At 40.7% G+C, this 18,411-nt stretch overlaps 1 protein-coding gene across 4 annotated transcripts in view; it reads left to right on the top strand.

Annotated features, from left to right (window-relative positions):
• Window positions 1-18,065, top strand: part of tsc2 (TSC complex subunit 2) — a 32,188-nt gene extending 14,123 nt beyond the window's left edge. For 2 of the 4 annotated variants that reach the window (XM_085277599.1, XM_085277598.1), the window contains exons 25-42: window positions 103-197; window positions 3,209-3,349; window positions 6,651-6,812; window positions 6,913-7,074; window positions 8,924-9,036; window positions 9,304-9,546; window positions 9,792-10,040; window positions 10,679-10,768; window positions 13,156-13,310; window positions 14,308-14,915; window positions 16,459-16,537; window positions 16,609-16,695; window positions 16,788-16,974; window positions 17,078-17,217; window positions 17,301-17,379; window positions 17,470-17,561; window positions 17,644-17,742; window positions 17,834-18,065. In XM_085277599.1, the coding sequence (XP_085133725.1) occupies window positions 103-197; window positions 3,209-3,349; window positions 6,651-6,812; window positions 6,913-7,074; window positions 8,924-9,036; window positions 9,304-9,546; window positions 9,792-10,040; window positions 10,679-10,768; window positions 13,156-13,310; window positions 14,308-14,915; window positions 16,459-16,537; window positions 16,609-16,695; window positions 16,788-16,974; window positions 17,078-17,217; window positions 17,301-17,379; window positions 17,470-17,561; window positions 17,644-17,742; window positions 17,834-17,992 (2,940 nt within the window). In that variant the 3' untranslated portion in view covers window positions 17,993-18,065. The remainder of the gene's footprint in view (window positions 1-102; window positions 198-3,208; window positions 3,350-6,650; window positions 6,813-6,912; window positions 7,075-8,923; window positions 9,037-9,303; window positions 9,547-9,791; window positions 10,041-10,678; window positions 10,769-13,155; window positions 13,311-14,307; window positions 14,916-16,458; window positions 16,538-16,608; window positions 16,696-16,787; window positions 16,975-17,077; window positions 17,218-17,300; window positions 17,380-17,469; window positions 17,562-17,643; window positions 17,743-17,833) is intronic. The other 2 variants (XM_085277601.1, XM_085277600.1) reach the window with 2 other exon arrangements.
• Window positions 18,066-18,411: the final 346 nt, after the last annotated feature.

The raw sequence follows: 18,411 nt of genomic DNA, 5'->3' as shown, positions 1-18,411 counted from the left end.
TTGAGAAACCTGTAGCAGAGGGGGCACAACTGGTAATCATCTGTAAATCTGGGTCACCACTTTTGTTTTGCATATCTGGTTCCTTTCTTTGTGTTCCTTCAGGGTTTGCGTTCCAACGCCCTTCTGCCATTCGATGACAGTCATGAGCAGAGTCCGTTTCGTGCCCGAAGCACCAGCCTCAATGAGAGACCCAAGAGGTAAACTGTGTTTTCACTGTCAGTCACCAGCAGTAATGTACAAACCAGCAGCACCGCACGCTGCCCACGTGGCTGCTGTTGTGGTAAAGGGTTGGGGGTAGCCAAGGTAACAGGGGACTCAGCATGATTCGTACTGATGGTTGCAGTGACACCTCTCAGGTTGCCATGGTGATCATTAGTTCATTTTATCTGTTTATGCTTTTTTTATGTTTTAAAATGTGTTCTTATACCACCACTTATTTTTATTTTGTATTTTTCCAAGAGTCACCTCATTTGTCATACAGACGGTGGACAAAATGGCATAAACACCTGTATAATGTTATGCCTTTATTTAGTTTATATTTGTTGTGGATTATTATATATCATTATTCGGGTGTTTGTGTACTGCTTTCACTACCTGTATCTCACAAAAGTACATCCCTAGCAATAGCATGAGTAAGAGGTACAGGGTGTCCCTCCCCCTGTCACACTGTGCCGTCTGACTGCTGTTTGTGACCACAGAACATGTACACAAAGAGAAATACACGCCATCTTTCACACAGAGCGATAAAGAAGCTTTTCTCAGCAAGGTGCCATTCTCATTCGTACAAAGTGTGAATGTTGTTTGGTTGTCCACACATGAACAGTGTACATTTAAAAACATGTACAAAGTAACTTTTTAAAACACTCTAGACTGTAACACAGAGAGAAGGGTACTTAACAGGGGTCTTTTTGCATTAATTAATAATACTGCTTTAAATTGTGCCACCGCATATGCTATGCTGTAGTACCCACCAAGAAATGTAACTACAAAGACACAGATTGTTGTCATTCCACTTGTAAAGTGTTTTACCATGTAAAGATGGTAAACCATTAACAAAATGCATTAGGCTGTGATAGTTTTTACTTTGCTTACTATGCTAATGTAATAGCCAGTATTCTGTCAATGTAGGCATCATTATTTTTTCTTATTTCCAAAGCTGTCATAATCCCCAACTCAGTTGCTACTAAAATGTTCTCTTTCCCGAGTTTCCTTAAAAGTAACTTTTGTTCAGTAATTATCGCCAAGTCCAAACTAATCAGCTCAGTTTTGCTTGTGAGGGTAGAGCAATGCAGATCACACATGCACACAAGTACAAGTGCAACTGCTGTGTAGATTCTGCAAGGAGTCATCGCAGAACTGAAGCTCAAACTTGACTACTCTGTGTCTTAACTACACTTTTTCTGCAGCTCTCCTTTGTGAGAAAGTTAGAAGTGATAGGTCTATTATTTTGTTTGGTATGAGTGCTGTAGCTTGCTGTTTTCTCACACGCTGAACAAAGCAGGAGGAGAGAGTGTGGAGGCAGTAGCAGGAGGGCAAGACATTTACAGGCGAGATAATTCTGTCTATAGATGTTTTTCTAAATGCAATAAATAAATATGCTGTTAGAGAGCTATGAAAAGTTGCTAAGGCAGCATCATAGGGAGAGACTGAAGTGTGATTGCACACGCTGATTTATCTAAAAAAAAATTGAAATGTGCACTTCAAAAATCAAAATCCAGCTCAAATAGTGAATATCCAACTAGGTAAATATTCAGGCACACCAGTGGTTGTCTCTTTTTGAGTCAGCAACTAAAATTGCGTATTACAAAATTGTAGTTATTTAATCTTTTTCTGATTAATCAGGTGTTTGATTGTGGACGACGTCTTAAGAAAATAGAGACACCAATGTTGCCATACACAAAAAATACATGTTTTAAAAATAAGTATTTGGTGTAGAAATCCCAGTTAAACCAGAGTTTACCCAGTGAATTTCAGAGACACTATAATATTCATCTTCCTCTTTTCCTAATGTGATCTCTACTTTTACGCTCACGTTTATTGTGGCATTTTTATTAATTTTCCATCTTTTCTTAGATTTGTGTTAACAAATTGTCTTAGATTTTTATGAAGCCCTTCCAGTATTTTTAACTTGGTAATTAAAAAACAAAACAGCAAATCCTTGTTGCAGCTCTCCACAGTAATCCAAAATGCTTCTGCTAACATTAATTCTTCCATAATGGTTTCAGTTTTCCATATTCTGGTATCACAGTTCTTGTGCTGCTCATTGCTCATAATGAGGTTGGAGTTCCTCAGCTCAGTTTCCACCAGGATGATGGTCAGAATGTCAAGTTTAAATTAATTTAATTCTTAAAATGTTCTTGGCAAACGTTCCACTGTGTCCAAACATTACCTTTGCATACATAAAAAATGCATACATTATTTGGTGATGATACTAAACTAGTATTTGGTCCAGTCCGAGGCTGCTGTGCTTCAACCCTCTGGTTTCATCCAGCTTTATGTTTCACTTGTGTTTTAACTTCTATCATAAAGCCTGTGCTGAGTTCATCCCTACGGTTATACTTCTGTACTAGTCCTTGGCTTCTCTACAAACCTGCTGTGTGAAGTAATGTTTATTTTGTTGCTCTCCTGAATACTTTCTGTGTATTTTCTTTTCTGAATAGCAGAAGCTGTTTCCCCCTCTGCTGTAGCTTCTCTGTTTTCTGTTTAGTTGGCGTGTATCCTTTTATTTTTTTTAACCCTCTTTTTTTTCTTTCTCCACTCTCCTGTAATCTGATTCATAATGTTCACTGCTGTTAATTTTCACCGTGTTTTGTTTTTCCTTTATTTGACCCTTCCCCCTCTCCACTGCCCCCTGTGTTTGGTGTGGTTGTGGTTTTGGGGGTGGTTGTGTCATCCTGGATCCTTTCTACATTGCTCCTGATCCCTCCCTCCTCATGTGACGCTGCCCTTTGACCTTTGTGGCCCTCTCCTTTGTACCCTGCCCCTCTCCATGTGTGGCGTGCGCTCCTGATCCACCTGCTCATGTTGCTCTGGTTCTCTGGTGATGATTCCTGCTGTCTCCTGGTATACTTTTACACCACACTTCCTCCACACTCCCAAACCACCACCCTCACGATGACCCCGTCCTCTCACTGCCCCAACGCCACCGTTACTCCATCTTGGGCCCAATCCCCCTCGCCCTTTGCCATGGACACTCCTCACCACTCAGCTTGCGGGCAGCAAAAGTGGCAAAGGCAGCAGCAGCGGTAGCCAATAGCAGCAGCTCTCCAGTTAAAGAGCTGAGGGACCTTTCAGCCATGGACGCTTTCCGCTCCCGCAGCATCAGCGTCTCCGAACATGCGGTCCGCAGGTTAGACGAGCCTTCTGGGTAACAAAACAAAAACCAATAACAACCCAAACACTTACTGCTTTCTTCATGGGATTGATGGGGTCTAGGGTCATTGTCCGTCTTTGGGGGGGTGTTGCTGGGGAGATTTGTTGCCAGGGGCACCTGGAGTGGGTGGTGCATGCTGGAGGAAGGTTTATGTGTCGACCTTTTTGGTTTGTTTTGGGCTGTGTTTATATTTGTGCTGGTTTCAATGTTGTTGTTTTTTCTGATTTGCTTTTGCATGCAGTGTTTGTTGAAGATGTGGGAAAGCATCTTTTCACTTTATTGATGTTTTTCACTTTGCTCTAACACAGATTTTGCTTTTTTGTTTGTTTGTTTCTTACATTTTGCTTTGGTTTGATTTTATTTGTATGTGTCTTTTATGTGTTGGGTGCATTGCTGACTGATTTTGATTCGCCTAACAACAAATGAATGGCAGAAGGAACTGGTGCAAAGCAGTGGTGGGATCTTTATAAACTTCACTGTAAACAACTGCAACCCCCTACTTTGGCTCCCTCTGTTTGCTTTGGGAGCACATCTGCTTCTTCGACCAGTGACTCTGGCAACAGCAACACAACAGCTTTTGTTTGCTTGCTTGACATAATTTTAGTTTTGTTTTGTTCCACTGAAACATCCACTGTACTGCTATGACCATGGCAATCTCCTAGTGCGGGATTTCAGAACTAGCTGGGTTGAGATGAACTTTTAACAGTTTGATCAACACATCATTCACATCACGCACATCCACAGAAACACTCTTCCTCACTAATCGTCATATGCTTATCTGTCCTTGGCTGACTTTCTTGGGCATCTGGAAGAAGTACAATGCAACATTGCAGTTGTTAGATGAGGCTGCTCACACCAATTGATTGTCATAGGTCATACTAGTATTGCCACCAGATGGCAGCAGCAGCTCAGTACTTGTATATGCTTAAAAGTACTGTTTAATGTTCAACGACAAACACAAAATTAGTGGGACTAAACAACTGCAGTGTTGCTCTCTTTAACCTGCTTTAACTGTTGACTGGCTGATAATCTGCTTTTGCTCTCAGAGCTGATTTTTGTGTGAACTGGGTTTAAAATTCACCTCCATATGGACACTTACTCCATCTAGCATAACGTGACTGCATTCAAAGCTTTCAGTCTTCAAGGCGACATTTTCATTGGAAAAACTGTATGGGATTAGATAAGGTTACATTTGTTTTTCTTTACTTTAAATTGGGTAATGTCAGTGAATTGAAGTACAATAGCATGTGATGGTATGACAAAGCAGCAAACCTCGTACTGCTTCAGTCGTGAGTCTGTCACGGTCATGTTTTTGGAGTATGTGTCCATTAAACACTGAAATGAAAAATAAGTCATCGTCAGTAGAAGAATAGTAGTTATAAAATGTGATTGAATAGTTGCTGATTCACATTCTGGGACTTGAGAGATTTCTTTGAGCCTCATACAAAAGATCTACGCACCAGTATTAGTCTGTATGTGTGCCTATATTTTCATGCTCAATACATTTAAAGTGAAAACACTATTTCTACATAAATCTTTGAAATTCTGAAAATATAGTTGTATTCCTACCAGCCTAGACCTTCCCTAACCTTCATAGAGTATTTAAATTTGACCTATAGGTAAGAAGAATGGAGGCTTTAAACAAAAACAAAAGAAAACAAAAAACTAAGGACCTCTTGCTCTCTTTTTTTTAATCCATTGCATCACTACTTTCTTGTTTTAATCTTTGATGTTTTCTTTCATTTTTGCATTTCTTTATAATTTGGCTTTGAAAAACAGTCCGCATGTCTTTAATACTCCCCATTGTGAGGAGAAGTAACATCTGGCAAGTAACATGGGCTGGAGTGTTGCTGTAAATTGCTCATTTTGAGCATGTTTACTTCTAAGCAGCAAGCTTTCAAAACACGTCCATTATCTCCCTTGAGCTGATGTTCACATCTGTAAATTTGCTTCCAAACTGATTCTTGTATAGAACACGGAGAAATGCTTCTTGTGAATACAAAAAGCTGCTGCACAGTGAATGCTAATTGAAAGATTTGACTTCAGTGGAAACATTAACATACCGTTAAACACATCGAGTCACACGTAGCTTCTACCTGCTGGTTTTTCTGCATCAAAATATTACAGATCCTTTTACCCTCGCAGAGAGAGCTTTTTTACATTTAGAAGGAGAATCAGTGTGGTATCAGGGCATGCAAAGCTATGTATTACTTGTCCCAGCATGTGTCTCTGCGTGTGCACTTAGAGAAAATGTAATCATCATACGGTGGTTGAGCATAAGAAGTTGGGTCCGTAAATATTTAGACAGTGAGTGTACACAATTTTGCCTCTTTACATTATCATATCAACTTACAGTGAAGCCGTCAGGAGGTGATAGACGTCTAGACTTTCAGCTTTCTTTCAATCAACTGTTTTTTGCATACTCTCTATACTATAACTATGTAACTCTGCACATCAGACTTATTTCTGCTACTATTATCAACGGTTAAAACTGTATAAACACTAGTGACCCTGTTCCACTGGGATATTTACATGCTTGCACTGTCAAAAATTTCTTCATGGTGTTTGATAAATGATGTGAAATGCTTTGGATCAATAAACTCTGCCTCTGTCTTTAGTTTCATATGTCCACATAATCTTGTTAAAGAGTGGAGAGTGTGGAATAACTCAGTTTTATTTACCTAGCATAACAGTAGTTATCTCTGGGGGTTTTTATGTTGTAAGGCCCTACAATTAATTGAAACTTAAGGGTTGAGGTTAGGATTTGGTTAGGGCTATGGTAAGGCTTGACGCATACGTTTTATTGTTAACCTTTGGGTACAAGGCTGGGGAATGCATTAAAATCATTAAACTTTCCACATACTGAGTTCCCAGCAATAGATACCAAAGTTTTCTTCTGAGCCAATGGCTGTAGTTCCTAAACAGTGCAATATTTTGAGGTACTAGAGTAACATCTTGATTGCTTTCTTTTAGTACCGATGTGATGGTATACAGAGGCAAAAATGCAAAATTTGTAATCCTTTCCAAATACTTATGAACCCAACTGTAAACAAATGAATGCACGTTTCCATGTGTGCTTGTGATGAATGTGATCTAGGCACGGACATGAGCACGAGTGATTGTGTGATTCTTCTTGCAGTTTTCTCTGCACCAATAAATCAGAACCTGCATGTTTCTGTGCACTTTACACATTAAATATGCGAGGAGCTTGCACCTTCAACTCGCTCTTCTCCACCTTTTGCTGTTCTTTATTTGTCTCTTTGTTTCCACCTTTTAGGATGCACACCTCAACCACCACATGCAGTCTGGGCTCTGCCGATGAAAATGCAGTAACTCAGGCCGACGAGGGGCTGAAAACTGTCCACCTAGAGCTCACAGAGACTTGTCTTGACATGATGGCCCGATATGTATTTTCCAACTTCTCTGCACTTCCCAAGAGGTTGGAAGAATTTTTTATTATTTTTTTTTTAATGCTCATATTTTGTAAAAAGAGTTGGAAAAAGCAGCAAGAGTGATGATTTTGGCCTCTGTTCTCTTAGGTCTCCCATCGCAGAGTTCCTGTTAGCAGGAGGCCGCAGTATGACCTGGTTGGTGGGCAACAAGTTGGTCACCATAACAACCAGCGGAGGGGTCAGAACACAAGCGCTGCTGGGCCTGGACATGGCTGATCGCCTGGGAGGAGGAGGAGGGGAATTGACCAGGTGATGCATGCTTGCACACATACTAAAAGGAATTTGTCTGCTTTCAACTGCCAGACCTCACTCTATCTATCACCCTTTACTTAATCAAAGAGATGCTCCACTTTTACTTTCTTCCCTTTTTTTTTTTTTCTTTTTTCTTCCCGGTGAGCCGGTGGGCCAAAAGTTAATTATAAGAGCATTATGCTGCTCTAAACACAGATCTTCTTGGCTCTGTGTAATGTCAGCATAGAAGCCCCACATACCTGCTGCTGAGACAATTAGTTTCCGAAGGCAAGCTATTTAAAAGGAGAGTGACCACACACACACACACACACACACACACACACACACACACACACACACACACACACACACACACACACACACACACACACACACACAGGTTGAACTGAGTAGCTGCCTAGAGGCCCAGAAGAAGATAAATATAGGATTATTTTGAAATGGGAATCATACAAAGCTACTCTATTAGTCCAAGAAGACTAAGAATGAAACGATGGAGCTGGAAATAAACACAATAGACCACCTACCACATGGCATGTGCCACCATGGGGTTGACATTTATCCTTCTGAGTAAAATATTTTGACATTTAGTGGATGAATAGCCATGAAATATTGATCTAGACCCCTCCCCTTCAGGACAAATTGCAATCATTTTAGCTTAATTCTTAAAGACAAAATGTCTAATAAAAATTTTTTTTTAAAAATTGTAAAAAAATTGTAACCTGCAATTAAGAAAAATAGCAAAACTGTTGACATTAAAACTTGAACTTAAATATTTAACAATTACAAAATTAACAAATTCCAAAATGATAAACTAAGTTGATCAACAGTGTCACAGACGGAGATGGGCAGTAACGCGTTACTGTAATCTGATTACTTTTCAAGTAACGAGTAATGTAAGGGATTACTATTGCAAAAACTGTAATTAGATTACTGTTACTTTCCCGTAAGTACGCTGCGTTACTGCGTTACTAAAATTTTGATTTTTTATTTATTTATTTTTTTTTAATTTGCGAGTATGTCTCATGACAGTGACGTAAGCAAGTGCGACGTTCGTGACAACAGCTGTATGCAGATCAACAATGGATAATATATCGAGTGCGGGAGAAAATATGAGCGTGCAGCGTTTAAAGCGTGGAAGTACTGACCTTTGAGTTTGATTCCATAAAAAGTGACAAAAACATTACCATCTGTTGTGCGTGGGAAGAAAACTTCTTTTTACAGCGAAAAAAACCCCCTAAACTTCCAAGCAAGCATCGAGTGCGCAACGACGTAATGGGAAACGCAGAGAAACTCGCGGATAATAGAGAAAATAGAGCAACAGGACCGCTAGTCTTTGATTTTATTTATTTTCTGCTGTGTTTTACTTGCATCTATTTGTAAGACTGAGTGTAAACACAAAAAACTATTTTATTTTATGTGCTGGAATGTGCAGAAAATTGGTTTAAATGTTAAACAAATTTCTTCCAGTCAGAGAATGTTGCATATAATTAAGTTTTTGCTTGATGCATAAAGTTAAAAGATTAAAACTAATAAAACAAGTTTTAAAAAGAGACTTTTCCATTTGATTACATTTTGTATGAAGGATTATGCAGAAAAAGTAGAATTGGGCTGAAAGATCTATCGCTTTATCACCTATTCAGGTTGTAAATGGTGTTTTTAAAAGTAATTAATTACTTTTGAAAATAAGTAATCAGTAAAGTAACGGATTACTTTTTGGGGAAGTAATCAGTAATTAGTTACTGATTACTTTTTTCAAGTAACGTGACCAACACTGGTCACAGAGCAGCTAGCATGCCTGCAACCACTTTGGATTGTTAGCAATAATGTTGCTCTCCTGTTCCCGCAGGTCAGACCCATCACTACACACCCGAATGACCAAAGAGGCTCCAGCCAAATTGGAGTCACAGTCAAGCCAGCAGCACAACAGAGCTGCACGCATACGAGTTCGCTCCATGTCAGGTAGAAATAAAAAAAACAAATATGTAATTTTTTTTAAATTTTCTTTTTTTTTTTTTTTTTGCTGTTGCTAGGAAGGTAACACTGCTTTTGTAGAAAAATGATACGTTGCTGTCTATATTTCAGTTCTAAAAGTTATTTCTATGTTACCATGCTGTTGCTTTCTTTGACTTACAGTCTTCAATGTAGGAGTCTTGGGAAGTAATAATGTTGTTGTGCTTTCTCTGATTGTCTGACTTTACAATAAAGAAATCTGGCTTTGACTTACAGGTGGTCATGCTCTACGTGCCGGTCCAGCTCAGAGTCTCAGTCCTCTGGTGTCTCCCTCTGAGGGTGAGTTGACTGCTCCACTCTCTCCCTCCTCTGGTCCTGCTCTGGATAGTTTAGGTCCCTCCTCTTCCACCTCTGCCACTCCATCTGTGCCTCCTACTCTGAAAGACAACCCCACCTTGGCTGAATTTGCCCCAATGCTCACACAAGGCTGGGCAGAGATCTTCATACGCAGACCGTCAGGTATGTCACCATTAAGAATGTCCCCTCTACAGTTATTGTAGAAACTTTCTGTGTTTCGTTATTATGCGAGTATTGTCAGAAGGTGACTGTTGGGGAACAAAAAAAAAAAAAAGAATCATCCACATACCTTTCAGTGCGCTTTGGTAAATGATAGGCATTCATTTTAAAGATACTTTCTGCTGTTTGTGTTATGTGCTCCCTGACACTCTTGCTTTCTGTGCTGGGCTCTAATACTGTCGTCACAGGTAACACAAGCTGGCTAATGTGTTTGGAGAACCCACCTAGCCCTTTCTCATCTGAGCTTGGCAACATGCCGCTGCAAGAGCTCTCCAGTGTTCTGATGGCAATGGAGGGAGTGAAGGAACCTCCCGCTCAGACAGCCAGTGCTCCTGCTAGCACAGCTGTCCCTGCTCCAGCTCCTGTCTCTGAGCCCCTAACCCAAACACACAGCAGTGTTGGAGGAAAGGCAAACCTGATTCAGCGCTCCAACACAGGTGAGAAATGGTTTGTCTGGGCATAGAAAGCAAGAAATATCAGAAAGTTTGTGACGTTTTTCTTGTGTTGTATAAGTGCTGATGAGTTATTGGTCCCGGAAAATTTGGATCCTGCTGTTATCAATGAAATTAAAAACAGTATATCCAGATTAGGAAGCTACAGTATGATGTAATGTTACGCATGAATGCAACCCTTCTATCTGCGTGACTGCATGTCCTTGATACCCTTTTAATGGACTAAGTGAAATGCTAAATTGCCTGTAAGTGCTGGATTTGAGCCTGAAGGTGTTCAGTAGCCCAGCTGGGATTCATTCAGGTTATTGATTGTCAGATATCACTGCCTTAAATCACATGTTCTTTTTGTTGCAGGTGCCTCTGTTTCAGTGAGCTGTTATTTTAGTCATCTTATTTGTTTTGGGGATCCATTTCAAGTTTCTTCAGGACATCAGCCCCCCCCATTCTTTCTTTCATCCTTCTTTTCATTTTATTTTTAACTGCACTTAAGATTTCCTCCCTTGTTCTGATTGGTTTCTTTACATGTTTCTTCATCCTCATCACCCATGCTGGTTTGTGATTGGCTGCGGTGTGTTATGTGGCTTCATGTGCCACTGACCTGTCCTCTGGCACTTCGCCTGCAGTGGGTGGCTCTCTCTGCTCTCTGGGTATGGGCACTGCCCCCCCAGGCCCACCAGCCCCTGGCAGGTTGCACAGGAGCATTTCCTGGGCAGGTACCGTCCACCACGTGTGTGACCCCACATCTATCTACCCCCCCTCCAAAAAACTCCTGGTGCAGTATATTTCTTCTCACTTGCACAACACAGCAGTCTGCAAGCACAGATTAGGAATCTTTCTTTAATTATATTCCCTGATTCATTTGAGTTAGATGAGAAGCTTCATACCAATCTCATATCTGTCTATTGTTTCTAGTGAGGCGACTGCTAGCAAAAAGAAGGGAATGCTGTTGATCCTGCTTTTAAGACCAGAAGCATTGGAGCTATGCAGAGTGAAGATATTAGATCATTACAAAAGCTGAAATGTAAAAAATTTTTTTTTTTGTGGCTTTATGGAAATTAAGTGTCAGAATTTTCTTTAATCAGTTAAATTGGGCCGTGTTTATACGCCCTGATGATGTGGACCTTATGGATGCAATTGAGCATCCATACTTGCAGGATGGCTGCATAGTTTCTGCTCTTTTTGTAGTGTTAGAGCAATTTAAGCAGCAACTGGACACCACAAACGAATAGTCACTGTTATTATATTCATCAGCTTACAGTCCCCTGTAAGAGTGTGTGTGTAGTTAGTCCATTGTAGTTTTGTGTGTCCAGATGAGTCCGAACAGTTACAAAATTACTGGCAGAATATCCACGCAGAGCCTCACGCCAGTGATGAATTTGTCTCACAACCTTAGAGTGCACTCGTGGAAACTATAACATGCCTGTTAAACACAATGCCTTGTGTTTACCAAATGCAAAGTGACGTTTTTCTTTGCATTACTCATGCTAACACAGTGACTAGAGTATTTTTGGACAATTTTCCAACCCAGAAATATTTCCCCCCTACAACTACTTTCTATAAAAAAATACAACCACTAGCTGAAATAAATTCACTGTAACATTTTCAGAACTTGGTATTCTTTTCTCCCAGTTCTCTATTTATTTATTTATTTATTTATTTATTTATTTAGCCTGTCTCTATGTAAAAATGAAATTGAAAGATGCCCTCAACTGGTGACGGTTTTCTTTTGCTATCTTCAGGAAAATCCAGTCTTTTGGGGATTCCTAGGAAATAGGCTTTTGTCACACAACACCTGTGTTGTTGAGCAACTTTGAGTTGTTGCTCTCATATTTAACAATTGACAGTTGTACAGTTTTTTTTTCTTCTGAAAGTCATTACTGTGAAGTTGTGAGACAACTAATAAAGTCTTCCTTTTTTTTAAAAAAAAATGCTGCGGTATAAAGCTTTTGGCAGTAGTTTTCGCATTTAACAGATATGAGAGTGAAATTGGTTTTCTCATCTAAGTTTAGACAAGAAAATTCCAGTGTTTTCCAAAAGGTCTCCATTTAATTTTAAGAAATAATGGGGAGGACCATCATTTTCCATGGATTCTCAAGCACACCAATCACATTGTGTTATGCGAAAGAACTGCTGTTGCTTCCTTAAAGATTGTGCAAGTATAGATACTCAGCATTTCTGCTTTACCGTTAGTCTTCTATTAACACGGGGCGGGGGTTTCTCTTACTGCTAATGAAAACATGTCTGCGCTGGAATCAGTCAGCCAAATGACACCTAAAGATGAATCATGATTCAGTTTTTTGTTTTTTTGTTGTTGTTTTTTTGGACATCTTCTGCATTATATTTTTTTCTTCCTGAATAAGTTTTCTAACCCTTCTGTTTCTGAAATATACTCCCAGGTTTTGACCTTTAACCTCTGACCCTCTGATGTTGTCAACAGAAAAGCCCAGACCTCATCTAAGCAACATGATGCACTTCCTTGCTTTACTGGTTAACCAGTAGGGTGATGAAGACTTTTTCTGAGCTGCAGTTTGGGGGTCTTAAAAAATCAAATGTGCCTGCTTGTGATTGTGTTTCTCTTCTTCTTTGAATGTGTTGTTTGGGAGATGCAAGACTGGTCTGGGCTGCTGTTGCAGTAGCTGCCGTGCGTTTGGGATGAGATAACCAGCAGCCAAAACGATGCATGCAACTTGATAGAAAATGAGTAAACGAACTAGTGATGCTGCCTGCCGCACTGATAAATCTGCCTCTGATCTCAGTGATTTTATGTTGATGTCACTGTAGGTCATGATCTTGCCACACGGCTTTGTTTCTTTTTTTTTGCCTGAGAAGATGTATATGATTCTGTTACAATGACTTATTTGAATTATTGTGTGTTTAACCTGAATTGAGATTTTAGAGAGAATGTTTGTGAGGTGTTGTTGTCATGATTACTACTGACAGCTGATAAAATCTTTAGTCTTACCACCTGCATATTTGTGTATCTCTGATTGTGTGACTAACAGTGGACAAGACTGTGATTTGTGTGTCTGTGTGCGTGCATTGCTTTCATATACCTGCATTGACTTATAACCCACATGGTTGTGGCTGTATCCTCCTGTAGACTCTGTCGTGGTGCTGGAGGAGGGATCAGGAATTGCTACAGCAAACACGCCGCCTGAATGGCTGGGGAGTGCAGAGTTTGAGCCAATGTTGTCTGATCCAATCTTCATAGCTGCTGATAAGTTTACAAAGACTCCTCCTGAAACACTCAGCAGGGTAGGACCATGTTCACCAAACCACACACGCAGACTTAATGATGTCTTGTGCAGCATTAAACAAATCACCATGTGCACATCCATTAAAACACTTGTTGTGGCTTTACTGTCAGTGCCTGCACCTCAAGGCTGTTTATTCCATCATTTGCGTCACCTGTGCTATTTGATTATAAACTGTCAGCTTTTCTTTTTAAGTGGCTTTCCTTTGCCACTGCTGTAATGGGTAGCAGCCAAGTGGAGTGCAGCTTCTGATGACTCACTTAGCAGCGCCTTTAACAACCCATGCTGTGCTTTGGCAGCATGTTAAAACCATAGTTAAAACCTGTGTATATATATATGTATATAAAAGATGGAAACAGCTTGCAGGTTCTTGTTGCAAAAGGAAGTCTGATTGTGTCATCCTACTGCTCACTTCTGTGACCTCAGAAAGGTCTTCAATGTTTAATGATTCAAAACAGCATGACCTTCATTTTCCAGATTATTTCAAGGAGGAATTTTGTGTCTCATTTAATGTCAAAAAGATGACAAAGAGATGAGTTAGGGTATGGCTAATATGTGATTGACATGGTTGTTGTAGCTCAGGTGGCAGAGCAGATCAGCCACTAACCAGAAGGTTGGTGGTTCGATCCCAGGCTGCTCCAGTCTGCATGCCAAATATCCTTGGGCAAGATACTAACCCCATGTTGCTCTCTGATGCATCCATCGGAGTGTGAATGTGTATGAATGTTAGATACTTAAGCTTAGAAGTGCTTGTGTGAATGGGTGTGATTGGGTGAATGAATTAGTTGTATAAAGCGCTTTGAGTGCTCAGAGTAGAAAAGCGCTATATAAGAACCAGTTCATTTACCGTTACATGGCTATTTAGCTCACACCCTCCCTCTTTGTAAATGCTAATCAGGAGTTAAACTGGTGGGTGATGTCACAGTGGGGTCTGTGGTTAAAACTTGCATACTTTCATTGCAGTACTTTAAATAAACAGCTTTTGTTCTCACTTTCAGTCCTCCTCCACCTCAAGTCAGGATGATGAAAAGTCAACCCTGGAAGAAGTAAGTGAGGGAGCAATTCCAATCGATCAGCCCCCTTTTGGACCATCCACTCCAGGAAGCCAGGGGCCTGACCTTCCCTTCCAGACACACACTCAGTCCCAGGGTCATGGACTCAACAAGTCCAGCTCCTCTCCTGAGCTCCAGACATTACCTGAAGCTTTTGCCAAGGCTGCTATGGAGTCAGAAAGTGCGATGGTTGACACGTCACGGCCTAGAGCACCCTCAGACGGCATGCCTCAACCCCAGCAGCCCCAGTTTGCGAAAGAAAAGGTAGAGGGAAACACTGGAGTGGACACTAATGTAGCGGGAGGTCCAAGCCCAGCAGGTGAAGGCCAAGCTGTATCGTCATCTCAGAGTGGAGGAGCGGGGATGAGGTTGTCTTTTCCACCAGCACCAGTACAATCTGCACCCATCTCCCCCAGTGGAGGCCACCGGCCCAGAGGTCACACAATCTCAGTCTCAGCCCCCTCCTCCAGGAGGGAGAGGCGGGCAGAGAGGGACGCTTACCACAGTCGACCTGGTCCCAGCAACACTGAGAAAATCTCTGGACTGAGCCCCAGGTATTACACGATTTATACAAGAAACTGCTGCAGCTTCTGTGATGTGTTTCTGCTAAATTAATGATGCAATGTATCAAGTAAAGTCAGTAAGCTCATTTTGACTTGCAAGATCAAAAGTGTCACCCTGTTAGTGAGCAAATTTTTATTTTTTTTAAATTATGTGCTGCAACTGTGTTTTTAAATAAAAATTTTTTTAAGGTGATGAAAAATCAGAACGTGGACAGAAACTGCAATGCAGCATTTGGAAATAGTTATGAATACCTTCTAAGAACAGAGGCCGTGCATAGAGGTGTATTTCCAACCCCAGCTCCGAATAATTTGGGACACTGTTTAAAATATAAATACAAAAAAATTTAAGGATTTCAAAATCTCATTAACCCATATTTTATTTAGAACAGAAAGCATGTCAAATGTTTAAACTGTCATTTCGAATTTTATGGCAACAACAGGCCTCAAAGTTTGGACAAGGCCATGTTTATCACTGTACAGCACCCCCCCGCCAACCCCACCCCCCCTTTGTTTTTGTTTTTTAACAAAAGTCTGTAAAGGTCAGGGATCCGGACTTCCCATTCTTTTCTGAGGATTTTAGCTGCTCTTTTTTGATGCACCAAAATGTTTTCAGTTGGCAAAAGATGTGGACTGCAGGCCAGTTCAGCATCTGGACTCTTGTACTATGAAGCCATGCTTTTTAATTGATTCAGTATAGGGTTTCTTATTGTCTAGCTAAAATATTCAAGGCCTTCTCTGGAAAAAGGCTGAAACCTGTGTGTATACCTTTCAGCATTGACGGTCCCTTTCCAGATGTTCACACTCCTAATTACATACACATTAATGCACCACCAATACCCTAATCAGATATTACGTGAGTGCTGCTAACAAGCCGGATGGTCCTTCTCTTTAGTCTGGATGATGCCTTGTCCACATTTTCCAAAAAGAATTTCAAATTTCCATTTGTCTGACCACAGAACAGTTTTCCCCTTTGCCTCAACCCATTTTAAATAAGCTTTGGCCCAGAAAAGATTGCGGTGTTTTTGGACCATGTACACATGTGGTTTCTTCTTTGTGGAAGGCACTGTATTCACAGTGATTTCTGGAAGTGTTCCTGGGCCCATGCAATGATTTCCATGACATAATCACACCTGTTTTTATTTCAGTGCCACCTGTAGGGCCTGAAGATCACGGGCATCCAATGTGGACTTTCTTCCTTGTCCTTTGGATATCTATAATATCACAAATTCTGAAAATCTGGAGAAACCTCTGTGCACAAAGTCTTTGGTATTTTATGCCGAGGACCATTATTTTGAAATTGTTCTGCAACCTCATCCATATAAACAGATGTTTGAATAGAAATGTCTAGATATCTCTTGGCATGGAAACAAGATATTTGGTACCAGAAGCTGTGTTGCTTTTATTTGGTTCCTTAAATTGTGTTTGTAGTCCAGGTTCTGTTGACCAGTAAACATGAGGTTCAATGAAAGTAGATTGCCTTTAATTTACATATCCATGTGTCTAAACTGACTTTCTTTCTTCTTATATCTTCTAGCTTTGTGTTTCTGCAGCTCTACCACTCTCCTTTCTTTGGGAATGAAGCCAACAAGCCACTTCTGCTGCCCAAAACTCAGGTAACCTGAATTCTCTCCTACACCTTCTTCTGGATCATACGGCGTGGTTTACATTGTGTTTTCTGTCGTAGGTGATTGACCGTGCAGTAAAGGTTCTGGACCAAATGCCCCCTTATGACACCCATAAAATTGGGGTGGTGTTTGTAGGAGCTGGTCAGGTGAGGATGTGCTGACTGTAGTTTTGCTAATCACTGCCGTATAATTTCTATATTTTCTGGCTTAATGTCTTGATCCTCTTCACTTTCTTTAGGTTAACAATGAAGTCGCCATCTTGTCGAACGAGTACGGTTCGAACCGCTACGCCTCTTTCCTCACAGGTCTTGGCAAATTAATCCATCTGAAAGACTGCGATCCAGACCAGATTTTTCTTGGAGGGCTTGACCAGTATGGAGATGATGGAGAGTTCACCTACTGCTGGCATGACGACATCATGCAGGGTGTGTGTGTGTGTCAGGAAAAACACACATACAGTATATATTTATTTTTTCTTTACAGCCAGTCTGTAATTTGCATATTATAAATGAAATTGTGTCCCTGCAGCTATCTTTCACATAGCCACACTGATGCCAAACAGGGAGAGCGACAAGGGTTGCTGCAACAAAAAGCGACACATTGGCAACGATTTTGTCATGGTGGTGTACAATGACTCTGGAGAGGAGTACAAACTGGGCACAATTAAGGTAGACACACACGAGCACAGTAAAAGAATCTGAAATTTGCTGTTGATATTCTGTCCTTTAATGCCCATTTTCCCTTCCTTTAGGGTCAGTTTAATTTTGTCGAAGTCATTATAAAACCACTGGATTATGAATGTAACCTCGTTACCCTCCAGTGCCGCAAAGGTGAGCTAATCACTTCTTTTTCGGATCCTGTTCTTCATTTTTGTCAGCTTTGTTTAGCTTTAATGAGTTCTTCTATATACCCTCTTTCAGACCTCGAGGGATTAGTAGACACAACGGTGGCAAAAATTGTTTCAGATCGAAACCTTCCCCTGTTAGTCAGGCAGATGGCTCTGCATGCAAATGTAAGTCTTTTATCTTCTTACATCTAGTCAAACACACTTTGCAGAGGTGACACACATTCTCGACTCGTCTCTCTCTCCTCAGATGGCCTCTTTGGTGCACCAGTACAGAGCTAACCCCTCTGACGCATACGCCTCTAAGTGGCTAGCAAGGTTACGACACATCAAGAGGATCAGGACCAGGGTAAGACCAACATACAAAGTCTTCCTCATCACCACTACTTGCACTTAATTTCTCTAATTTCAACCCGTTTTACCTCATTGCTATAACTTAGGCTCAAGAAGCCATCCAGTCTCGCTCAACTCCCGGGATTTCACTGACCCAAGGGCAGAGCAAACCTTTGTCACAGAGCAGTGCTCCAACAAATGTGGAAGCCACCGGACAACGAAAACGACTGGTGTCCACTGTAGACGATTTCACAGATTTTGTTTAATTTCTTGTCGAGAAATTAAACAAAAGACGAGACAAAAGTATATGAAGTGAATAAAACAAACTAAAAACTTAAAGTGGCATTGTGCTCATTTTTGATCCACAAAGAAGGAATGAAAGCCCAAATGCACCTTTGAGCATTCTTAAGTCTGAGTCAAAGCAGGTATAATTATTTTTCTAACAATATACCTAATGGTAATGTAAAAGAGTTTACTCATGAATCAGCTGTCCCCCCTCAGCGTTGGAGTACCCTGTAGTGAGTTTCTGCCCATTGTTTAGATGACTGTCCAGCTGTTCTACTGCTTTGGGTCAGTCTCACTTCTCTAAGGGAGCTGTTTTCAGCAACAGCGGGGAGCTGTTTTTAGTGAGAACAGAAAAATCCTTCGTACACAAAAGACAAAGGGAGAAATTTGTTCCAGAAAA

Source organism: Mchenga conophoros, linkage group LG6 (assembly GCF_057382185.1).
Source record: "Mchenga conophoros isolate Kocher_MC1m ecotype Shallow Benthic linkage group LG6, M_conophoros_male_GT1.1, whole genome shotgun sequence".
Lineage (NCBI taxonomy): Eukaryota > Metazoa > Chordata > Actinopteri > Cichliformes > Cichlidae > Mchenga > Mchenga conophoros.
Note: the sequence above shows the minus strand (reverse complement) of the source record. Positions and strands in the feature narration are given on the sequence as shown.